Source organism: Camelus bactrianus, chromosome 21 (assembly GCF_048773025.1).
Source record: "Camelus bactrianus isolate YW-2024 breed Bactrian camel chromosome 21, ASM4877302v1, whole genome shotgun sequence".
Classification (NCBI taxonomy): domain Eukaryota; kingdom Metazoa; phylum Chordata; class Mammalia; order Artiodactyla; family Camelidae; genus Camelus; species Camelus bactrianus.
The window spans coordinates 13,567,901-13,592,679 of NC_133559.1; the positions used below are offsets into that span (position 1 = coordinate 13,567,901).

Sequence of the window (24,779 nt, forward strand, 5' to 3'; positions counted from 1 at the left end):
GGGCAGAGAATGTAACAGTTTGGCATCTACCATTTCCCTAACTTAACCCACTTCTATGTGAACTAAAGAAAGTCCACTCATTGCTTATGTCTTAGCAGAAAATGAAAGAATGGTTTCCTCATGCTGCGTTAAAGTATGCATTTTTTTTTAACCTGACATAACTTAATATACGATACATTATGGAAAATGACTCTATGGTTAGTTAATATGAAATACTCCTCAGTGGTCCAAATGACAGATGAAGAAAATTCTAAAGAATATATTATTATTATTACTACTACTATTACTATTATTATTATTTATGTATTAAGCTGTAACTCCAGAAATGACAGCTCTTTCCAAACACAGTTGAATCACTCCCTGGTGGTGCCTTAAGGTTTTCACTCATATTAGTCATTAATTAAACAACAAGCCATGTCAGACTGTAAGATGGCCAAAACAATGTAGAATTACGATGTCAGTTGTGTCAAGCACGTGCACAGAAGGCGCACTTGTCTATTAAAACCTTCCAACCCTTTATCTTCTAACGTCTCCTTTCTGTAAGTTCTCCTAATAACAGCTACCTTCATTCTTATGTTCAAGTTCCCACCTCAACTGCCCCAGCTTAACTCCCCATCAGGGCCCCTCACAGGCAAACTGCAGTCAAAGACCAGGGAATCCCGTCTCCAGGCTGCCTCGACTTCACAAGATGGCAGCTGAGATAGAAAACACTGGCCTTGACAGCGTCTCCTCTTGCTCACTTATTTATTCAACAAATTAAAAGTATATTTATTAAACACTCGCCATGTGCCATAGACCATCATACGTTTTGGAATCCAGTGAAACAAGAAGGCAAGTTCCTCTCGTGGAGTTTATATTCCAGTTGGGCCAAGACAAACACAAAATAAGGAATCCAAACAATGAAACGAAAAATTCCAGCTGGTTTGTAATCACTGCAGGGTGACACCGTGGAAGAGTTAGCTTCAGCTATTTGTCCTAATCCCGGTGGTGGTCAGCAGGCTTTTTAAAAAAGGCCACACTCCAGAGATGGCTGCCGTAGGTGTCCCCGCTGTCCGCGCAGAGAGCAACACCAGACACTCTGCCAATTAGCAAAGCGTGTTAGAAATGAGGTTTGACATGTGGGTTTGTCCGCTAAGTAATCGGTTTCCTCCAGTTACAGTAATGACCCTCAGGTCATTTTTACTGGAGACACACCCATTCCATAGAAAAGTTATAAAAATGTAATTAGCTCTCAGATGGCTCCTGTGGCTTGATCCCAGGCCTTGATTTGGAGATTTCTTATTGCCTGATACCAACTACAAGGGTATCAGAATCGCACCTCAGAATATTAATGACTGAGTGAAACTTTCTTACAAGTTATAGTCAGAGCATAAAGCATTAGGCCTTTACTGAGATCACAGAACCAGCTGTATTAATATTTTGCACCGGCTTGTCAACAACTATTTGCCTAAATAAATATGGCACAGTTGGCTTTCATTTTATGTACAGTGGTCTTGCTTTCATACACTGGTCATGAAGTCGTGGAGCGATAACTAACCATCACCCACCACTATCCATTAATAGCTACAGTTATCTACCGAAAATAACCTAAGAGTTCGGCATGAATTTATTGATTTAGACTAGTTTTCAATAGCCACTTACTATCTGTGGGATCTTATGCAAGTTAGATAATGCCTCTTGGCCTCAGTTCCGTCATCTGTAAAATGGGGATAACATTAGTGCCTGCTGTGAAAATTTCTGTGAGGAGTGCGTGAGATGATGCATGTGAAAGTTAGTGCCTGGCACATAGATAACATGCAGTGCACAGAAACTGTCATCATCGTCACCCTCATCACCATCATCACCGCTGCCCGTCTTCTACCACCTACTGTTACAGTTTGCAGCAGTTTCCCTTAACTTCTGGGATATTAACATCTGATGTGTTAAGCTCATTTTCTCTTCATTGGATGAATGCATTCTATGCTTTAAACACTACTCTCCTGGGGAAATCACAAAGATCCTGAAGTGAGAGAGTTAGGAAAAGTCAGAAGCAATTTCTGGTGACTCCATGCTGGGAAAGAAGGAAAGCTCCATGGTAAAAGCCAGGAAAGTATTGAGTTGCAAAGCAGTGATGCAAAAAGAGGCCCCGATGCAAACAGAGGCACATCTATCTCTGCAGCACTCTGCTCCCAGTCCTTGAAATGCAGGCTGGACGTGGGCATGTGGATAGAGCCTGGCCCTCCCTGATGCTGCCTCCTCTTCCTCAGTTACCTGGGGAAGAAACACTCTCACTTCCCACATCCCTGATATTTCCAAGTATAGAAACCATGTGAAGTCACAGTGGTTTCATTTTAAGCACACAATCCATGAATCTAGATGCAAGGACTCCTTCCATGGGCAAAAAGTTACTCCTCATGGCACACAAGCAGGAAACAGGTGATCTGAGGCAACTCTTTAAAATAACAGTAATAATAACAATAATAACGTATAAAATATTAATTTATTGAGATGTCAATTCATGTTTTCCTCTTCTTATTGTTTTTCTTCTAATTTTCAAGAAGGTCGCTAGGCATTTGTGCTTTCTTGGCTCTGAGGCAGTTAGGTTGCATGGAAAGACCAAAAGCAGATATTGATTGAAATAGTATCCCATTTCTGACCTTTGTTTTCCAAGACCCTAAACTCGCTGGGGAGATATGCTGGCTTGTTCCCAGAGAGGAGAACTGCTTTTGATGAGTGGTAAAGGAAGAGGCGGGGGGAAAAAAAAGAGAGAGAAAAGAGGGAATCCCCGAGGCAAGAGCAGAGGACTGTGGTTTAGGGTTCTCTAATTAATCAACACCCACTCTCCCCTGCCACACACACCTTTGCAGGACTCCAGGGAGGTGGCTGGACCACAGAGGGAGACAGTTGTATGGTGCCCATAATGGGATTTTACCCTTAGCCCCCGAGCTCCCAGCTTCACCCAAGCCAATACCCAGACCCAAGCAAGGGTTCCTGGAATGATTTCAAGGCACTGTGAAGCTTCAGACGAGAAAGATAAAAGAAATGATGTATCCACTTAAAGTTTTTTCAAAAGCCAGTCACCTAACAGTGTGAAAAAGCCCCCCGCCCCGAAAAAATTCAGGAAGTGTTCAGGAGAACTTACTAACCCTATTGTGATGAAACCATGGAAACAGTGAACTCAATGTGGCAAACTTCCCATGGCTGAAGAAAATTCATCAAGAAAAGACAAAACCAGCTGTTCTGGATAACAGCTAAGTCATATGACTCCGAGATTTGTCCAGATGATTTCACAAGATGCTTTCCAGATCTCGAGCCCATTATTACAGTCACAAGCAACGTGCTGGATTGTGTTCAGTCTCTCCCCCTGCACTTGGCAGAGAAAATATCCAACTCCTAACTGTGGCAAAACCCCTGTCTCAGCTTATATAATTGGAAGAGTTTGCAAAGCAACTAGGGTAGAGGTCAAAAGGCTGTTCCTGGAGAGAAAGTGATGTGGAACACTGAGCTCTCCCCTAGAAAATCTGGTTAATGCCCAAACTAAGCAATTTTTCCTAAAAAGCAATAGACAGTATAGCACAGTGGTTAAGGGCATGGATACTGAAGTCAAACTGAGCATTATTTATCTTACTACACGTGTGACTTTTGCCAAGTTTTGAAACCCTACCTGGCTTCAGTTTTCTCGTCTGTAAAATAAAGGTTCTCAGAATGATGAAATGGGCTATTCCATGGGAAGCACTTATATTAATGCCTAGCACACTGAGCATGCACTCCACAAATAACAGGGGTGGTGGTGGTGGCGGTGGTGATGATCTCCTTACAGAAAATCCTGGGCCAATGAAGGCAAGTGTCTAGCTTATTTACAGAAAAAAAAAAATGATAACTCAACATAGACTATATCAGTAGGAAGGAATCTTAGAGGAGAGACAGTAAACAGAGTAACATTTGCCCTTGACTAAACCCTATTTTCAACTCGGTCACTAGTTTGCTGGGTGATCTTGAGGAAGTTATGTGAGTTGTCTTTCAGTGAAAAGTAAGAAAAGAGAGAGAGGAAGGATGGAAAGAAGGAAAGAAGGAAGTCTGTTTAGTGATAAACCTCTAATATCTTCTCTATCTATTATAAACTAGTATTTCCATATTATCCACACTAAACATCTTTATAATGTAAATGAGAAAGTGAGGACCTGAGATGAGAAATGACTTGTGAATCGCACCATGGATGCCTTCTATTCCATCCTCTTCCCAACATCCCATTTTTATCTTTAATTACAATATTCTTCATCTTCTCGTAATTTATAAACCCTCTGATTCACATTAAACTGCTCATCTTCTTCATTCCCAATAGCTAATCTGTCACAAATGTTGCTCTTTATCCCTAGAAAATTATTTTAAATGTGCCTTTTCTTCTCCATAGCTAGATGAAGCAGCTTTCTCCAGGCCTGAATCTCTGGGACGTTCCCCCCTCACTACATGCATGCTCCGCTCACTATCAGAGCAGAAACAAGCTCCTACTTGCTTGTAATGACTCTGTATCATTTACCACGAAGACTCTCAGACTTGAACATGCACCCCCAACACCAGGAGATCTGGTTTAAACACAGGCTTCTGGGCCCCGTCCCAGAGTTCCTCCTTCAAGAGGTCTGAAGTGCGACTGGAGAATTTATATTTCCAGTCCGGGACCACACGGTGAGAGTCACTGATGAACTGTGTCAATTTCAAACACCCTTCTTGCTTCCAAGGTCCTCCACTTCTAACCTTGTTTCCCCCGATTCCCCTAGTCCCATTGGTCTCCTCCTTATCTCCCAAGCAAATCGTCTCTGCCTCCCTCCACTCATATGACAATTAAAACTCTTCTAATGCTCCAGAACAATCTCGCCTTTCCCCCTGAAGCCTCTGTAACGACTCCAGCCTAGACTGCTTTCTGTCTTCTCTAACATAAAATCATAAACACAGAAGCATATTTAAGGGACCTTATAGAGCTTCTAATTCACCCTTCCCTTATTTTAAATGTGGAAAAACTGAGGTTTATATAGATTAAAATATTTTCAAAGATCTCATAAAATCTCATTCTAAGATCTCTAATAATTTACAGAGCAAGGGATAGGGTAGCTGCTGTTCTTCAGCTAAAGTTCTGGGCAGCACATTTTCACCCAATTACTCTAGTTTCTTGTGAATGTATATCTCAGAGTTCCATATGCATGTACTCCCGTGAGACAGCAAGTCCTTTGAGTACTTCCTTGGCCTCCCAGAGCATCTTGAAAATAACTAAGTACTTTATAAAGTTGCTTTAACTCCTAGGATGGCATGGAGGATAAAGGTGCAGGCCTGTACTGCTTTGGTTTGTATTCCAGCTCTTACTTATCAGCTGAGTGACTTTGGGCAAGCTACTTAAATTCTAAGCCTCCATTTTTCTATGTAAAGTAGTGATAGTACTTTTCCTGCCTCATATGTATGTTGTGGAGCTAAGGAAGTTAAGGCATCACAGTGTTTAGACGAGCACTTGGGACCTTGTTAATTTTCTATAAATGTGACCTATTATTGTTACTGTTCTAATATTTGTCCCACTGCTCTGTCACAGTGCATATTGCACATGGGATGTTGGGTGATAAATGTTTACTGAACGAATAGAATAGAGTGAAATAGGACTCAATGAACATCGGTTTGACTGACATGCAAGATAAGTTCCTTTCAGAGGCCTCCACCTTGGAATAAGGGAACCAATTCTGAGACCGTAGCGAATACCCGTTGCTGGAGAACGCAGCCCCAGAGAGACAAAGAAGGCAACATGGAGACTTCTGCTGCTGCCCTGCGCAGCTCAGAGCTGCACTGTAATATCACCCGCCTTGTGCTGCTATTGAAAAATGAAAAACAAAGTATTGTTTTTCCCAAGCACTGACTACTCCCTACCCAAGGTTTCCCGTGGAAATTGAAATATTTCCCATGCTTTTATGGCCTGTCTCTGACATGCTCATCATTCAGAGTAGGTTATTAGGGGTAAAGGAAGACATACTGCAGGGACAAAGCAGACAGGGGCAGGAGTAGTTTTTTGTTTTTGTTTTTTTTCCTTTGACCTTCAATTCTCCATCTTATTCAAAATATCATTGGCAGAATTTCTGGACTATTTGTAATTCAGTTTGGAAGCCAGATAATGAACAGTGGGAAAATGGTCTTCAAGAAGAGGAAGACAGAAATTTATGGTTTATTTTGAGTTCCAAAAGTGGAGGGGTCAGAAGGCATTCCCACGAGAGCTTCTCTGAACACTGGCGTGACCCAGAGCTGTGGAATATCTCAGTGTCGTTCTGCTTTAAATTATAAAGAGGGGCATTCTAGAATGAAATTTTCTAGCTGTACATGGACCCTAGTTGTTTTATACCTTACAAAGGTATAATAAAGCATATTGGAAATAATAATAAAGCATATTGGAAAAGAAGGGAAGGAAAGAGGAGTAACATAAATTCACTGAAGCCTTAATGGACATTAATATATATATTACATCACTTACTAAACCTCTGTTCCCAGAACTTAAAGTGTCCTCTTGCAATCACTTTATGTAACAGATATAAAGTCATAACTTCAGATAATCAGGACATTTTGTTGACATTCATCTCGGCCAAATTTTTAAAAATACTTTTTGAGCAAAATAATGACATGACGATGAGGAATCAGAGGACTGTTACTTGTCTGGAGTGTAGAATTTTATTTTAAACCATTTCTTCTCTCCTTCTCCCAATATATGGAAACAGCACCTTATTTTGCAAGATTTCTATTTTTCAGAATTATCTATTGATTGATTCATAACTCACATTTGTATTTATTCACTTAGCAGACTCTAACAGAGCAACCACTGCTTGTCAGGCACTGTACTAGACAGTATGAGGGGTGCTTTACAAAATTAATAAGAAATTGTTCCAGACCTCAAGTAGGTCCCACTTTATAAAGACATGTATAGTCATCCCTCAGTATCTGCAGAAGATTGGTTCTAGGTTCCCCAACTCCCCATGGAAATGAAAATCTGAGAATGCTCAAGTCTTTTATATAAAATGATGAAGTATTTGCATATAACCTACACACATCGTCCTGTATACTTTAAACCACCTCTAGATTACTTATACTACCTAATATAGTGTATATGCTATGTAAAGAGTTGTAAATACAATGTTTATTGTATGGAAATAATTGCTAGCACGCAGCAAATCCAAGTTTTACTTTTTGGAGCTTTCTGAATTTTTTTTTTTTTTGGAATACTTTAGATCCATGGTTGGTTGACTATGAAGATGCATAACCCCCAGCTACGGAAGGCCAACTATGTACATAGTTTAATTGGAAGATGAAAAAATTCTGAGAGCTCAAGGGATGAAGCGCTAGCTTCTCCTTGAGGGAGAAAAGAGAAAGCTTTTCAGAAGGGTTGATATTTGGGGCTGGAATTTGGCTGAAATCCTGTGCGGTAGAGGCACAAAAGGTATTGGTTTGAATCCCAAAGCAGGTGCTGTCTTCCTGTTTTCTCTCAGTGCCCCAGGGATCCTTCCCAAAGTTTAATATGGAAGTTCCCATCTTCCTAATATGTTTTCAAAAATTCCAAAGAGGCTTTCAAGGTCCATGCAGAGGTCACAGGGTCATAATCCTAGAAAATCCTTGCCAGTATTCTTAGAACATTCCCTCATTTTTCTCCCAACAAGCAATGAATTCTGACCTGTGGCCCTTACATCAAGACTTGGTCTACAGGGATTCACTGAATTGTGTGGCTATTGGGATAGGAGTTACAAAGCTAGAATTCTGCGCTCAGGGTAGGGACAGGGTCCAAGAACCAAGCAGATGGTCGCCTGGCTGCTTGCTGCAAGAATGATGCAAAGCAGCAGTCTTTGAGCTGAGCTCTCTCCTCTAGACTGAAGGCACAGCAATCTTAGACAAATGCAAATGTAATTTTATGTATTACGGATGCAAGTCACAGCCGATAGGAGACCATCAGCTATGAAACACAATAAGAGATAAAAAGACCTGAGAACTTGGGGAAGCAAGGCCAGAGAGAGTGCTAGGGACATCCCACAGAAAAAAGAAGGGAAGAACAATGTCTTCTATGGGAAAAGTATCTCGTTAAACTCTTGAGACGTAGCCAGCAACCTGAGAAATTTTCACTTACGATGATAAGAAGGATGGTCTGCAAGGCATAGAAACAGGCACAGAAGGAAAGGGGGGGCTGGGTCACATGGCAGAAGTTAACAATTCCCACATCTTCCTTGGTGGTAGGTCCAAGATGTCCATGTCCTAGTTCCTGGGACAGGCGGCTGTGTTGTCCTGTGTGGCAAAGAGGATTCTGCAGGTGTGATAAAGTTAAGGATCTTTAGCTGTAAAGATTATTCTGGATTATCTGTGGGGGCCCAATATCATCACAGGGATCCTTGTAAGAAAAAAGCAAAAGGGCCAGAGTCTGAAAGCAATGTGCCAGTGGAAGCACAGCGGGAAATTCTGGAAGGTGCTACACTGCTGACTTTGAAGATCAAGGATGGGGCCATGAGCTAAGGGATTCAGGAGGCTTCCAGACATTAGGCTTCTTCCCTAGACCCTGCAGGAGGAACCCCAGCAATCCGAGGATCCATTTTAGACTTCTGCTGTCCAGAGCTATATGAGAATAAATGTGCATTGTTTTAAGTCACTAGGCTTCAGGCAGTTGTTATAGCGGCAAAAAGAAACAAATACATCCTCTCTTAGCTTCTGTTTTTCAGACTTGGTTCACTATAGAAAATAAACTTAACAGCAGTTGGACTGTTTTCTCATCCCCATTCTACTTTTCTATTTTCAGTTAACAGTTAATCTTAATTCTTTTCACCTTTACGGAATGGTCTGTATTTCAACATTTAGTTTTCTGAATTCCCCGCCTGGACCAGCTATTTTTTTTTTTTCTAATCTTGCTCCTTTTCTTCTAGCCTCCCAAACTCAAATCAGACAAGTGTCCTATGGGAGAGCTACCTAGAGTTACTCCCTGGAGCCTTGCATGCAGCAGATAGAGTTTTGTTTTTTTTTTAATAGAATTAATTTAGCAACAATAAAACTTTTGGGAAAGTCAAGATAATGGGTTTTGACTTGACATCGTCTAAGAATTCCTAAAGGAGGTGGTCTTAACTCAGAAAAATTAATCCATCACCTACTCCTAAAAAGAGTATCACCTCCAGGCAAACAAATTATGTCAATAGTCCATTTATTCTATCAACCCCCAGGCTCAGAGGAGTTATCTGTGATCCCCTTGCTCTCCTGCTTCCTGTCATCCAGTTGACTCATTTGCTTTCTATTCTCCTTTGCAGTGGGCTGTTCCATTTGAATCCTATCCCCATACCTCCTGTTTAGCTTTTCAGGGAGAAGACAGTTTTGGAAGCTTTCCAGTTCCTTGTTCTGGCTCCATTCTGAGACTTGGCTGCAAGGTCTCCCAACATGAAGATAACTAAGAAAAATCACCCACTTAGAGAAAGCACTCAGTCCCCAGCTAATTAAATGCTTTACTCAATACATATAATGCATAACCCTATTTAGTGTTCATAATAATCCTGAGGGAGGTATAAATGCTACCCCCATCTTGCAGATGAGAAAACTGAGTCACAGAGAATTTATTTAATCTGCCCCAAATTACCCAGTAAATGACAATTTCAAACCTAATGTCACTTCAGCTCCTAGGCTTTTAATAACTATGCAAAATCACCTATTTCATGCTGTTCAGATAATGTAATTGGCAGCTGTGTGCATCTGGTAATTAGAAATTCTTAACAAATCATTGTTTTCTTAAAGACTACAGTTTGTTTCCTAATCAAAACCTTCTGAAAGATGGTGTCTATGGAAGAAGAAATATTTTAACAGTGAAGATGCACAAAATTCATAAGTTAAAGTTCGTCAGATAAAATAAAATGAAGGTGATATGTAAATTGAGAGACCTTGAATTAGCTTCAGCTCTAAGCAGCTGTGTGATCTTGGACAAGTCACCAAGAAGTCTGGACTTGTTTTGTCAGCTGCAAGAGAAGAAATTGTCCCGTGGCTCTGATCCTATTCTCAGTCTGTGATTTTAAACTGGCCATATGAGAGAAGAGGGAAAAAAAATGACATCCCATCTCAAGGGGCAGAAGCTATGAATTTGAGTCACTAGACTTTCATTGTGCATCTGTATGTGATCAAAATTGAGCTGGGCACTCAATTCCACACCACCACAATGGTCAATTGTGTATGTGATTCTTGTCTTTTTCATGCTCTTAAGCTGATGTCCATTTAATAAAATATGTTCCATAAGCAACTAAAGAAAGTCACATATCCCTTTCCCTTGGTTGCAGTCCAGCCATCTGCACTCACATTTCAGCCTAATTGCAAGCATCAGGGCCTTGTCTGAGCCAGGAAGCGAGACAAGAATAGGTTAAGCTATTCTTAGAAGATCTGGAAGATAAAAGAAGGCAATTTGAAAAAAAAAAAAAATTAAGGCTTTTTGAACTGTCAAATTAGAATTTTGAAAAAAATCTCAACTGACAAAAAGTTTTTTTTTTCTTCACTGTTGCTAGCTAAAGGAGAAAGTGTAAAATTCAAACCATGAAGAGAGAAAAAAAAAATCCTCATTGATCTATATTCATCTTTATGAAAGAAAAATTGCTTCCTCCTAGCAGGCTCAGACACTTGCAATCTGTCAGCAAGGATCTCTGATTTTAACAAACAATCCGTCTTTTTTCCAAGTCATTAAAAAATATCATGTGCACGTGTGTGTGCACATGTGCAGGTGCATGCATGTGTGTGTTCAAGTGACACACATGTTTTGGACTTGGGGGATTCAGAAACAGAATCCAGGACTCTGGAAGCTTGTCATCCAGAAAACACCAGACCCTCAGAGAGTGGGCGGGCTCTTCTGGGAAAGTCTTCAGTGTGACCTGCACTGTTGACCTTGTCCCAAAGTGCACTGGTCATTCGGTCCCGTGGTCCTGTTGACCCAGGTATCTCTCGTAAGCTATTACTTGAAATAAGTAACAAAAAATACAACAAACAACTTTTTAATGAAACATCTCAATTCTTTCTAAACTTCCTATATCCCCACAGACAAGTCCTTCATCAAGAAATAGATGGTCTACACACACACACATACACAAATGTCAAAAAGTAGTAGCTTGACAAAAACAGCTCCGCACACTTCTCTACCAGTCATGAGCAGTACACAGTAGAGCACCTCACACTTTCCACGTATTTTCACTTCATGCTTCATCTTTTCCTCTGATTCTACTATGATAGTTCTAACATCTCTCTAGAATGTATAGTTTAAGGATCTGAGTGATAGTTTTTTTCTAGATGGCCTAGATATTGTTTTGAGAAGTGTCTGGGAAAGCAGTTGGGAAAAAAGAAACAAAAACATGTAGAATATAGAATAATGGTCTTAGCCTTGAGACAGGAAGGGGGCAGGGCACAGCCATTCAAGGAATGCTCCACAATTAACATCAAAATGGTGGAAGATTCAACTCCCAGCAGGCCTTGAGGCTCAAGATGATGGGAGATTTAACTTCTAGTAGGCCTTGAGCTTCATTTTACACCCTTTGTAATACATTAACATGGTGAATAACGCGCCCGCAGGCGCCATGGCAGTCCCAAGGCTAGCCACAAAAGGTCAAAGAGTGGGAAATGGCCAACTTCCTGGGAACCCCAGCCCCCTCCCCAGGCTACTTAGACTGGTCTTTTCATTTATTTGCATATGAAGCTACCAAAGCCCATGAAGGTGGGCAACACTGCCCCTCATGGCCTCTCTCTCTCTCCCCCTTCGGAGAGGGCCCGCACGCTGCCTATGGAGTGTGTACCTACTTTTACTCTAACCTGAGCACCCAACCCCCTCACCTCATGGCCTTTCTCTTGCCTTTTGATGTATCTCTCTAAATAAATCTACCTTTACTCAGCTGTGGCTCGCTCTTGGATTCTTTCCTGCATGAAGCCAAGGACCCACACTTGGCGGGGCACGTCCCAGGGGCTCAACCAAAGCCTGGGACACGGCCATCCTCAAGTCCCACATCTGTTTTTCTTGCATCAGTCTCCCTTACTATTCATAAAGCCAACGTAATTTTAGGTACCTACTGTCCAAAAGCATTCAAAGACTGTGTAACCTAATCCTTTCAACCCTGAAATATTTCCTTTTTGAAGGAGAAAAAATATCAGGCCAAGCTACTTTGTCTTGACATAGTAACTGAATAGAATGCTTTGCAAAGGAATACCCCATCTGGACTTTCCAGGACCTCTGTGGTCCAGGTGAGTAAGCCTGAAGTCAGTGTGCATTAGCTGTGTTGGGGATGCATGCATTATATGATTAGGCTGATCACACCTACAGATTTACCAGGAAAGACCCAATTTCTAATGCCTGGTCTAGAGGCAAGTTCTACATCCTCATCCTAGTTGGAAATCGCCATTGCTGTGCGTATATGTGTGTGACACGGATTCATGCAGTCAGAGGCAGTCTTCATGTGACTTCATGAGTGGTCAGCACTCCAGGATCTACTCAGCTGGCAGATAAAAACTGGTTAATTATGTGAAGTCCTAGAAACTTCGATTCACTCTTATTCCAGCCCCAAGGATGAAAATTCTTTTCATTGTTAAGTCAAAGGATGGGCAGCATTCAGAAGGGCGTGCATGGGCCACCGTGAGAAACATGTGACAAAGTGGTGAAGGCGGTCTAGGTCACCACACCCCCAAGGTCAGTCGTGTCTGTGTTCCCGCATCACCTTTCCTTCCTGCCCTCAAGGAACTTATGCCCCTGAGATAAGAGAGAACTAAATTAACAAAACAAACAAACAAAAAAGAATAGAGAAAGGCAATAGTTAGAAGACAAAAAGTAATTCATTACAGGAACTGTGGCAGTAAACTGCATGAGAAATAGCTGAAGCCACACAATTTCATGAGGTTTACCAATAGCTAAAGGCTATCATTAGAAGCAAAAAGAGACTCACCTCTTTAACAAAGTTTTCCTGATGAACCTATAGAGGTGCTGGAGGTTCTCCACCTTTCTTCCTCTCCCAACCCCACTCTCACTCTCCCCCAGAAGGAATCCCTCTTTATTTAGCAACATACACTCTATCCCTTTGTAGCCTCATAAAAAAACTCAGCTATAGTCCTTCCCAATCCTTCTGGAACCAGAGAAAGCACCAGGTCAGCCTGGAAGCAGGTCTGTCTCCACTTGCTGTACATTTATTTGTGCATTCTTTTGACAAAACACTAATTAAGTGCCTACTACATGCCAAGTACAGATTGCCTTTATAGTATTGAATTATTTAGGCATAAGGGGGAAAATCTTTTTCATGAACAAATCTTTTCAATTTTTAGAGCCAGGAGTAGAGGGGCCCTGGACAAGTTCCAAGGAAACAATATCCGAGACATGCTGCACAGGTTAACTGTGATTGGAAATTCTAAGTTCCCTCCTCACCTGCTTGCATGGGAGAGATAATACGGATTGCACGAAGATGTCAGAACATCAACCAGACTCCCTGCACCATCTCATCTCCATGTCTTTGCACATGCAGACTTGCCCCTTGGCCTGGTATGCCTGCCTTCTGTCCCCTTTTCCTATTTAGACCCGACCCACTCTTTGGTCCATTCAGGCTTAGCTCATAAACCTTACGCGTCACCCTCTGTGACTTCTTGCACCGTCTTCCCTGACCACCAACAGCTCTGTGAGCCTCCAGCCCAGCTGCCCCCACTTCTGTGCTTCTTAATACGCGGTGCATTTATTCTTCCACAGCAAATCTCAACACAGAGGGCCACTTTCCTCTCATTTATTTCCCTACCTGAACTGAAATTTCCCTGAGAGTTCTTTCATCCTTATGCCTAAGACAAGTTTGGAGGTTTGAAAGGCAATCCAGAGAAACAATGGAAATTGTTTCATCAGCAAGAATTGAAACAAAGTTTTTCTTAGTGACACCTCTCCTCGTTTTGTTCCATAGTTTACTCACTTTCTTAAGATTACAGAGTTTCACTGAAATAGTTGCAGTTATGTCACAAGACTCCTATCAGCAGTAGCAAGCTTCAGATTCACACTTGTTCCAGAAAGCATGACTCCCAAACCCTCCCCTCCTGGAGGCTCTGCCACTGCCTCTTTAGGCCTCTTCAGTGATTCTGTGTCCATCCTGACTCATTTATCATTCATTTGAGTTCTTTGCTTCAGTCTTTAGTTCACTAGGTGCTTATCTTTTCTCTATAATTGGCCTAAGGATGTGCTCATGCCTTTGGGAGAAAGCTGTATTTACTTAATCCTGTGGACCCTGCAGCTTTGACCGGCTCTGTTTGGTGCTTCTGAGCGTTTAACAACCTTGGGGGATGAGTTGATTAGTGGCCCTGGTTATTAGGTGCCTTTCTACCCTAAATTGTCCACACTTAGACCCATATACATTAGAGAAGATGGGGGAAAGTTGAATGTTTAGCAAAATAATCATAAATAACAAAACACCACCTTCCCCATTTATTCTGTAGCTCCTGAAGCTCCCAGTGTTGCCACACATTTGAGATGGCCCAAAGCCCCTGAGTGAACCATGGATTAAACACATTCCACCCCCGGCAGCCTTCATAATGTTAAACAGAAATCAGATGTATGTTGGACACCTATAGAAGTAAAGCGTTTGTGACACTTGACCAACAGCTCAGGGAAAAATCTTTGTCAGGAATTGCCTTCATTCCTCCTTTACTCCACTTTTTAGTTTAGTAGAGACTGTAAACTTGGTGTCAGGACTAGTTGATGGACAAAGATAATCATCATCACACTGGTTGCTTTACATAGCAGTGACAATTTTCAGGGAATCGTAATAATAACATGTTTTATTTCAGAATGCTTCCATCTTCTTCCAAAGAGCTATGTTATTTAGCTTAAAAATTGAACCTGCTCAGAGAAATTCAAGAAATTCAAAATAAAACACATTTTTAAGAGAAGCCTAAAATTCAAAGTTGAAAAATCACTGGCAAAGAGTAAGATTTTCAATTAATTCAACTCTTTCTCTTTCCACTGACTCTCTGAGATTCCCACCCACAGAGCATAGGTTTCAACATGCCAGAGGGTGAAAACTGTGGGGTGGTGGCCATTTAGTGTTTGGATTATTGGTCTCCTTAAAAATACATAAATACGTGAGGTCAACTTTGACTTGTAATGAGCAATAATCTTTAAAATCCAAATAAAGAAAGGAAAAAGAGTTTCTACAAGTACATCAAAGTTGACTCTGGCATAATGTTTCCTTAGACATTAAGAAAGAACTATTTTCTAAAGCTCCCTTTGTGTGAAGGTAAGTGTTGCTTTCTTGTAAGTCTGTATGAGAATTACAGAGTAGGTTGCTTCTGCTACAGCCATGATTTCAAGACAGGGTTGAATCCTTGATGATTTTTCATTAATTAATTCCCAAACTTTTAGAGAGAAATAAATTAGGAAAATTTTTAAGTTTAGGAAAAATGGTGTCTCTTGCTAGACACTGAAACCAAGTGTATTTCACTTGATTTAAACTATGTTATAATTAGAAAGGATGTTGAAGAATAACTAATCCAGCTTCCACTTCCCAAATACGAAAATAAAATCTCAGGAAAGTGAAATAACTGGCCCATGAACACAGACTAGGTAATGACAAAACTAAGTCTGCCCCTTACTCCTTAACTAGTTCATTTCCCATTATGAGTAGAGCCAAGGAAGGCAGATTTGGAAGGATGCATTCGAGTATCATTTTCCCCTTAGAATAGACACTATTAGGTTCTTTCCATGAGTGCGTGCTAACAGCTCCCCAGCTCCACTATTCCATTTCTCCAAAACAGTCATCTCAGCCAGCATTGTAATTGGAAATAGGACTCTATGTGCAACAGTGAAAAATCATGAATAACACAGTAATTGCAGGATTCTACCATATGTCAGTAAATTAAAGGGTTAAGGCAATAAGCTTGCTCTTTGGCCACTCTATAATATTCCTTGTGAACATCCTGGAGCAGAAGAATTTACTGTGCATTGAAAGATTTGTAAAGTGATTTAATATCAATGTTGGTAGAGAATCAGATCTAAAACAGTAATAGCAATCAGTGAAAGAAATGTTCCATCCATGCGTCTCAGCAGACATTATGCGTGTTTACAAGAACACATAGGACAATATTAGTAACAATGCCAAACTTTCAACAAACATTTATTAACCACGAAATGCCAAGCAGTAGGTCACAGGATCACAAAATGACTGATAGACTGATGTTACAATCATTCTAGACTCAATCGTTCAGCAATTAATGAGGTGAGGTTTATTCATTACATGAAAGTACATAATTTCAAACAATAAGGGGGCTAAAGGCATGCATCACAAGTGTTATAAAAATCAATCCTGCAATTCTCAGAGTTGCAAAAATGGAAGAAGAAAGAATTATGTATTATGTCATGTGCAAGGAAGTTCCTTTCGTCTCCCTATGTTCACTTCATTTCTCAGGCTTCCTTTGGAGGGAGGCACAGGCTGATAGCAATAAATCGTATTCAGCAATGAAACCTGTCTTCCTCCCCAAGGTTGGTTCAGTGGCCAGTATCATCTGCCTGGTTACAATCTCACTTCTGTTACTTAAGTCCTGCTACTTTATTTTGCATGCATCTTGTAAAAATAATCTGTGCTTTTGACAGCAGGAAGTGAGAGCAGGCTTTATTTCCAGTATTGTCAGAGACAAATTCCTTTGCTATGATATCTCTTTAAAAATCTTTTTCAGATTATTTCTAGGGTCAAAGTCATCAAAACGAAAACCTGAGATTGTAAGAGACAGGAGGACAGATCTACTGAACAAAACAATCTTCTGAGGCAAACATCCCCCATGGCTTTAGGACTGAAGTTAGACTGTACAAAGATCACTTGAATTTCCTTTTAATAATGTTGGATCAAACAAAATTTATCAGAGTCATTCTTAAGAAATAGGAAGATGATAAATACCCCTACCTCTCTGCATCAGGTAGGGTTGTTGGGTTACATTTTCTAACAAGTCAGATATTTGTTCTTGTTCTGTTTACTTGGTCTAGATACTTAGGATTCCCTCCAGAATATTGTCTAGTCCAAGGACAGTCACAGAGCCTCAAAGGTGTTCCCCCGTGTCTGAGAAGTAATGTTAGCTAATAAATAACCTCTATGTCTCAAGGGCTATCTTCTCTCCAACAATCCAGCTACTTCTGTCTGATGGGATTAAGATGCAAAGAACAATGAGAAATCCTCTCTGCCTCATTGCAAACCTGGGCTGTCCTCTTCTGCTCCATGGACATTAATAAAGGTTAACATTTATATAGTTCTAATATGTGCCAGACAGTGTTCTGGGCTTTTCATGTACAGTAATTCATTCAATCCTCATAACCAGCTAGTGAGGTAGATACTCTTAGTAGACCCGTTCTACAGATAAGGAAACTGAGATACAGAATAAATTGCCCCATACCACACAAAGAGTAATAATGGAGCCAGAATTCAAAACCCAGCAATTTGGTGGTGTTCTTAACCATACAGTTCTGACTCGGAACAAGCACCTATAAAATGGCATCTCTTCAGAGGAAATGATGCATTAAATGATGTATGGTATATCTCACATTGTATTCGTCTCCTAGCTCAGATCTTTCAAAACCTCTTTGTTGTTAGCAAAGGAGACAATCTCCAGTCTACCACTGAGCACCTGTTCACCCGTTTCACCACAAACTCCAGTGACCTTCTGTTGCCTCTGGGTATCCTCTCCTAAATGAAGATCCTCCATTCCTCCATCTGGTAAGCCAAAATAACTTTTTCTCACCTTTCCAGGCACGAGTGGGGCAAGGCTGCAAGTCCTTTGCACATTTTGGCAGGTGGCTTAGCTCCTCAGCTTTGAGCACAAATTCTTATCAGCAGAGCAAAGTCTCTGAAAACTTCAAAACTGTCTGGGACTGCCTTTTTCTCCGAGGATTATATAGAGGCTCCCTCCCAGCCCTCGGTCGCTCTGTGGGCCAATCCAGAGCCGCGGAGGAAGCTGCGGGCTGGAGAGCAGCAGCAGTCGTGTGGGAGGTGGAGGCTGGAATCTCTGCTCTGCTGCGGGCGCTGCTGCATCAGGCTCTCAAGTGTTCTTATCGGCCAGCGCACGGGTGGCTTATTCTGCCAGGGCAGGGGCAGGCATAAAGCAGGCACAGGCCATTCTTGTCTTAACTCATAATCTTGAGCCAGCCACAGCGAAACTGTGGGGTTTTGTTATGAAGCAGAGTGCCCTGGGCTGCTTCAGATCTGTCGAAGTCACAGACCATTAGCACTGCAAGGGCCCTTGCAGAGCAGGCAGCCTGACTTTGTTTTTCAGTGGAGGAAACAGATTTAGAGAAGTCCAGGGGACACATATGTGAGCCCTGCAATGTGCCAGGTGCTCAGCTGGACGCTAGGATTCAAAGAAGAAGCCACTCCCTGCTCTCAAGACCCCAAAACATCATATCAATATGATATAAAGGATTGATGGAAGCAAGCCCAGGATGCTGTGAGCCTTCAAGGGCCACAAGAAAAGCTTTTTTTTTTTTTTTTTTTCCTTTTGGAGGAAATAACCCCTAAGCTGAGTGATGGAAGAAACAAAATACTTTCTATGATTCTATCCACTAGATTTGATCCACCCTCCAAGCTCCCCTAATTCTGTAAGCGGTCTTCAGGTTATTCTTTATTTTAATGACTAGTTTAGGTAATTCTCTGGACCACCACCCCCATGAACCCAACCATCCTTGGCTAGGTTTGTCGTCCCTTCCCCTTCAACACTTTCCTTCCTCTTATCATTCAAGGATTATTTCCATCAAAATTTACCTTATTTGTGTTTCATCCAGTCAGGATCTAAGAGGCTGATAAATTAATATATAAATGCAAATGCCTAAGGTGTAGGCAATGAGTCCAAGCTAAAAATAAGTACCATCACATAATCTGTAAGAAAGGTTCTCAACTTGGAATTAAAAATGATTCTCATTATGTTCCCTAATATCTGAAATTACTTGTTTTGAACTGTTTTAATGGTTGCTCAGGACCTGTAAAGTCAATATAGCATATTATGACCTGGTGCTTTAACGTAAATAGACCAGAATAGGCAAATACCCAATTATGTTGCATGAAGAAAGTTAAACAGTTTTCTGAAATTTTTGCTTTAATTATCCATATGTATGTGTGAACAAGGCCATTAGATAAATTGTATTTCTAATGGTAAGTCACAATCAAAAAGGTTTGAAAGCCATAGCTCTATAACACACATTTTTTTAAAATAAGGAGCTGTATTAGATTCACCTCTACCCCGAGCACATTGTAAACATCAGGCACATAGACATTTACAAATATTGCTTGAACTAAATGCAACTGTCCAAGTTCTGCCATTTACTGGCTACATAAACAGCAGCAAATCAATTAATCTGAGTGACAGAATACTCAGTATTCACAGAGATATGAACACTGTTGTTGACCATTGAGTCTCATAGTGGGAAAGTGTATAAAATTAGCAGAGGAGACTCCTTGGAGTAGGAGCCTAAATTACTGTATGAAACCCAAGGGGTCTTGAATACAGAATAATATGGAAAAAAATTAATGTGAGATATTGGAGAGTGATGCCTTGGCCATGGCTGAAGTGCAAAGCAGGTTTCTGACTGTCTCTGAAGAGTTTATGTGATGAGCAGACTCTTCAAAAATCAAAATCAAAATTATCTCAGTCACGCTAAAAGATAGACTAGAACTCAAAATGCGAGAATTAAAAAAAGAAAAGAAAGAAAAAGCAAACTGCAATAGATATAAATACGAATCCAACGTATATTTGTTTAAAAAACTTCCTAAGTGTGGGATAACCAGAAAGCATATAAAAGAGGCTGCTCATTGTATTAAGCTTATACAGAGAAATCTACAGAGATTTGTAATAAAGAATTGGCTCACGTGATTACGGAGGCTGAGAAGTCACAAGATCTACAGTCAGCAAGCTGAAGACCCAGGAGAGCCAATGGCATGTGGTCCTAGTCCAGAGGCCTGAGAAGCGGAAGCAAAGGTGTAAGTCCCAGTCTGAGTTGAAGTCTCAGTCTGAAGGCAGGTGAAGACCCATGTCCCAGTGAAGACAGGCAGGAAGAAAGGATGCATTGTCCCTTCCTCTGCCTTTTTGTTCTATTCAGGCTTTCACCAATTGAATGAGGCTCACCCACTATGGGGAGGGCAAACAGGTTTACTCAGTCTTCTGATTCGAATGATAATCTCATTTAGAAATACTCTCAGATATACACCCAGAATAATGTTTGACCAAATATCTGGATGCCTGGTGGTCCAGTCAACTTGACATATAAAATTAACCATCACCCTCATGTAAAATAAGTGTGAAGTTCTTTTTAAAGTAGGTTGAACATTTTTTTCCTCTTTCCCTTTGAACATCCCTCAAAATGATAGTAAATGTATGAAAAAGGTATGTAGCTATAATAGCATAGAGAAAGGGAAATAGGCCATCATGTTCTGAGTGGTTTCAGTCTCTTTATGAGAAGTTAAAAGGGAACTAAAAGGAGTGGTAACCTAAGAAATAAGGGAAAGAATTCAGAGAACACCCCAAATAGGTGCTGTCTGCCTCGCAGGATGCCACGGAGGTTCAGACTCCCAGATGCTAGATAGTAGGGGAGGCAGGAATTAGCTGTGAGGATGGGAGCAGTGGGAGCAACTGAACGTTATCATCAGAAGAAAAGGTCTCCTACCCACAGTCTCTCCCCCAACACAACTACTCTGATTCATTTCTAATTCATTTTCTTAGCTAAATAATGCATTGATTTTTTAAAGCTATGATTAACAACACATTTATTGAGTTGAATTTTACGACCAGTGATGGCATCAGGAGAACCTCCAATCTGGAGACTTCTGGGATGTGTGGTAGGTGGTGAACAGGCATCAGGAATCCACCCCATTTACTCATTCATCTCCCTTATTGTTGCAGAGTTCCATCCTCAGGCCAGCAAGGAGCACACCTTATATGTTCCTTGATTTCTTTCGTTCTTTCTGATAAATTTTTAAAGTTATGTACACGTTCAATTTCTAGTTCTACCACCCAGAAGTATATGCTGTTCACAAATTGTGATATTTGCTTTCTGGCTTTTTTCCACCCCCTCTTTTAATTAATCACCAATAGATAGAACTAAAATCCTTTTAAATGACATTCCCATTTCCATGTTTTCCCCATTTCCAGCACACACAATCCCTATTCATACTTTGGTATGTGGTTTTCTTCCAGGTCATTTTTTAATACCTTTACATACATTGGATTCATAAAAAGTATATAGTAATTATTCACATGTTTTGATAGTCATGTGGTAATATAACTTTCATTTTAGTTTTTATTCAAAATTATGCATTTTTTAGCTTTTGGTTTTAAATTACAGTGATAGCTAACAGTTATAGAACATTTTCTATGAACCAGGAACTTAAAAAAAAACTTTTAATATATTTATATATTTAATTCTCACAGTAAAACCATGAGTTAAGTGGCATAATCATGACTATTTTTAAAATGAGGGGACACTGTGATCTTCTAAATAAAGATGAACTTGTTGAGGGTTAAAAAGCATCAGTATTAGCCCTGCAAGTATGGAGCCTACACTCTACCTCTGCACTCTAGTTACCACTCCTTTTAGTTACCTTTTAAAAACTAAATATGGAGATACACTAGTATATGTTTTTCCATTGCTGGAGAGAATTTATTATATGCATATATAATTGCATTTATATATAGACCAATTGATAAATATTTAGGTCATTCCCAATTTTTTACTTCTGGCAAAAGTACTTCAATTAATATTTCTGTATTTGTCTTCTGGAGCAGTTTCTCTATAACATATTTTACAAGGTATAATTGCTCAGTCATGAGACATACTACTACAAAATTATAAAGTGGTCAGACCAATTTAGACCCCCCCCCACCAACAGAGATGTATGATGGCATTGTTTTTGTCTCATTTTTTCCCAAAACACATAGGCCAGGCTTTAATTTTTGCCACTCCCAGACCAAAAAAAACATATATATATTATTTTTATTGGTACTTTTCTGACTGCTGGTGAATTTGAGTTTCTATTCATATTTGTATTGGTCATTGCAAATCTTTTCTTCCGTTAGTTGTCTATTCCCATTTTTTTAAACCATCTTATTATCTTGCTGTTTGGCTTTTCAGTACTAATGTACAAGAATTCTTTATATAAATAATGAAACAAAAGATGGGAGAAGGGAGAAGGAAAAGAAAAGTAGAATTAGAGCATTGATTATTGTAAAGGCAAAAGGTTAGAATTGAAGAGGATGAATAAAATCTGATAAACAAAACAGTAACAAGTTAAATAAGAAACAAGAGACAAAAGGCTCTAAGAGCAGTGTATGCACAAAGGTAACTATGAGGACAACACTACAAACCCTCCCAAATACCAACATTAAAGAAAAATTATAGATTAAAAAGCAAAAGGTACACATTTTGTGGAGAGCAAAAAATAGGACATATCGCAAAATACACACAATCATACAATATTATGACCGAGTTGAGGACAAACATATAAGTCATCAAGAATGTGTATAGGTGTAAAAAGTTTCTATGAAGCTTACAAACTAAGACCCAACTATATTCTATCTACTAGGAACACACCTGAAACAAAGTTATTCAGAAAGATTGAAAATAAAGAGAAGGACAAGTGTATAATGGATATATGAAAACAACGAGAAAGAGAAGTAATTCTGATCCAAGACAAAGAATTCAAGTCAAAAAGTATTAAACATGACAAAGAAAAATACTTTTAAGGCTTAAAAGCCACAATTCATAATGGAAATATTAAAATTATAAATATTTTTGCACCAAATAACATGGCAACCACCTTTCTGACAGACAGAAAGACACTAATAATCAGAGACTAATACACTTCTCCTAGTACAAGAGAAAGGTTAAAAACCAAATACGGAGATGAAAGTACAAAACCACAAATACAGAAGGCAGTTTTTATGGATATACATCAAACTCTCTACCCTGATGGTGGAAAGTATTCCTTCCTCTCAAATGCCTATGAAATATTCACAAAAAATTAGCAAGTAATAGTTTACAAAGAAAATTAATAAGTTCTATTAAATAAGAAGATATATTTCAACAGTCTGTGAACATAAGGAAATAAAATTAGAAATGACCAACAAAAATAAGAAGGCCTTTCTACATAGAAATTTTAAAACTTTATATTAAAACACTTCTGAATGAAAAGGGGAAATACAAATTGAAATGACAGAATGTCTAAAAAGTAATGAATATGAAAACACTACTTTATTCTAATGACTATGAGATATATTTAATGTAGTGATCAGAAAAAAAATCACAACACTAAATATTTTTAATGAGTAAAATGAAAAAGTAAAAATAATTAATTAACTACTCAGCTCAGAAAACTACAAAAAGGAACAATAAAGGAAAAAAGATCAAAAATGAAATAATAGAGATAAAAGCAGAAGAATGAGGTGGCGGGAGAAAAATAGTAAGCCTAAATTGTAAACAAATTCCTGATTTAAAAAAATGAACAAAAGAGACAAATAACTAGAAAAATTAATCCAGAAAAGGGGAGAAATCACAAATAAACACATTAAGAATTGACAAGGAGGAAAGAGTCAATGAAATAAAAAAAAATTTAAGAAACTTTTTTCAGACTTTTGTACAAATAAACTTAAAAACTGAGATAAAATGGATAATTTTCAATACAAATATTGATTATTAAAATGGACCCTAAGTTAGAAATCTTAAATAGTCCTATTTTCATAGAAGAATGTAGCATATGTTACTAAGTATAAGGGTCAAATTATTTCACAGGGGAATTTAACCAAATCATCAAACACAGACAGCCCCAATGCTCTATAAGCTGTCCAGTACATTAAAAATGGAGCAAAACTCTGATTTTTTAATATGAGGTATGGTTAACATTAACATCTAAATGTGATTTAAAAAACAGTGCAAAAAAGAAACTTATAGACACATGTCACTTAAAAATATAAACACAAAAATACTAGATAAAATACTAAGGAGCAAAATCAACATAAGACAATAATACAATATCAAAGTGGAATTTATTCCAGGAATGCAAGGTTGGTCCAATATTAGTAAACCCATTAACATCGTACATCATATTAATAAATCCAAATTGCAAAATTCATATGATTACCTCCATAGACACTGAAAATGTTTCTGCAAAATTTAACACTCAATAAAAATTGAGGGGTGACAATGAATATATATATGTTCATGTATAACTGAAAAATTGTGCTTTCCACTGGAATTTGACACAACATTGTAAAATGATTATAAATCAATAAAAAATATTAAAAAAATAAAAATAAAAAATAAAAATTGAGAGGGATAACTGATATTTCCTTAAGAATATATATGCATTTATATATATTTTTATGTTTATTTTTATGTAAATATAAATATATATTTAATAAAGACATTTTCCCCAGAAAGAAAATACAGATCTAATTAACTACAAATAGATAATTTCCACTAAAATCAGAAATAAGGCAAAAGGATGCCCTTCTCAATATTGTACTGGAAGTATTAGATAATGTAGTTAAGAGAAATCAATTCTAGGCATAAGAAGTAGTAAAGAGAAAGGAAAAAAAAAAAAACTCTTTTTGTGGAAGACATGATATTAAGCCTCAATATCCTAGAGAATCAATAATAAAACTAACTCAAACAACAAAAAATTCAGTAAGTTATCATAATAGACAACTAACAAGAAATTGATTAGAGGATACAATGTTACAGAGAAAATCCACTTACAACTGAAGCAAAGAACTTAAATACTTAGGAACAAACATAACAAGAAAGGTATAAAATTAATGCA

The 24,779-nt window shown here is 39.0% G+C and overlaps 1 protein-coding gene across 1 annotated transcript in view; it reads right to left on the reverse strand.

Moving 5' to 3' along the window:
* RGS5 (regulator of G protein signaling 5) overlaps positions 1 to 17,945 on the reverse strand; it is a 43,473-nt gene extending 25,528 nt beyond the window's left edge. The window contains exon 1 of the mRNA XM_010953789.3: positions 17,719 to 17,945. Within this exon, the coding sequence (XP_010952091.1) occupies positions 17,719 to 17,762 (44 nt within the window). The 5' untranslated portion in view covers positions 17,763 to 17,945. The remainder of the gene's footprint in view (positions 1 to 17,718) is intronic.
* Between the last annotated feature and the right edge of the window lie 6,834 nt (positions 17,946 to 24,779).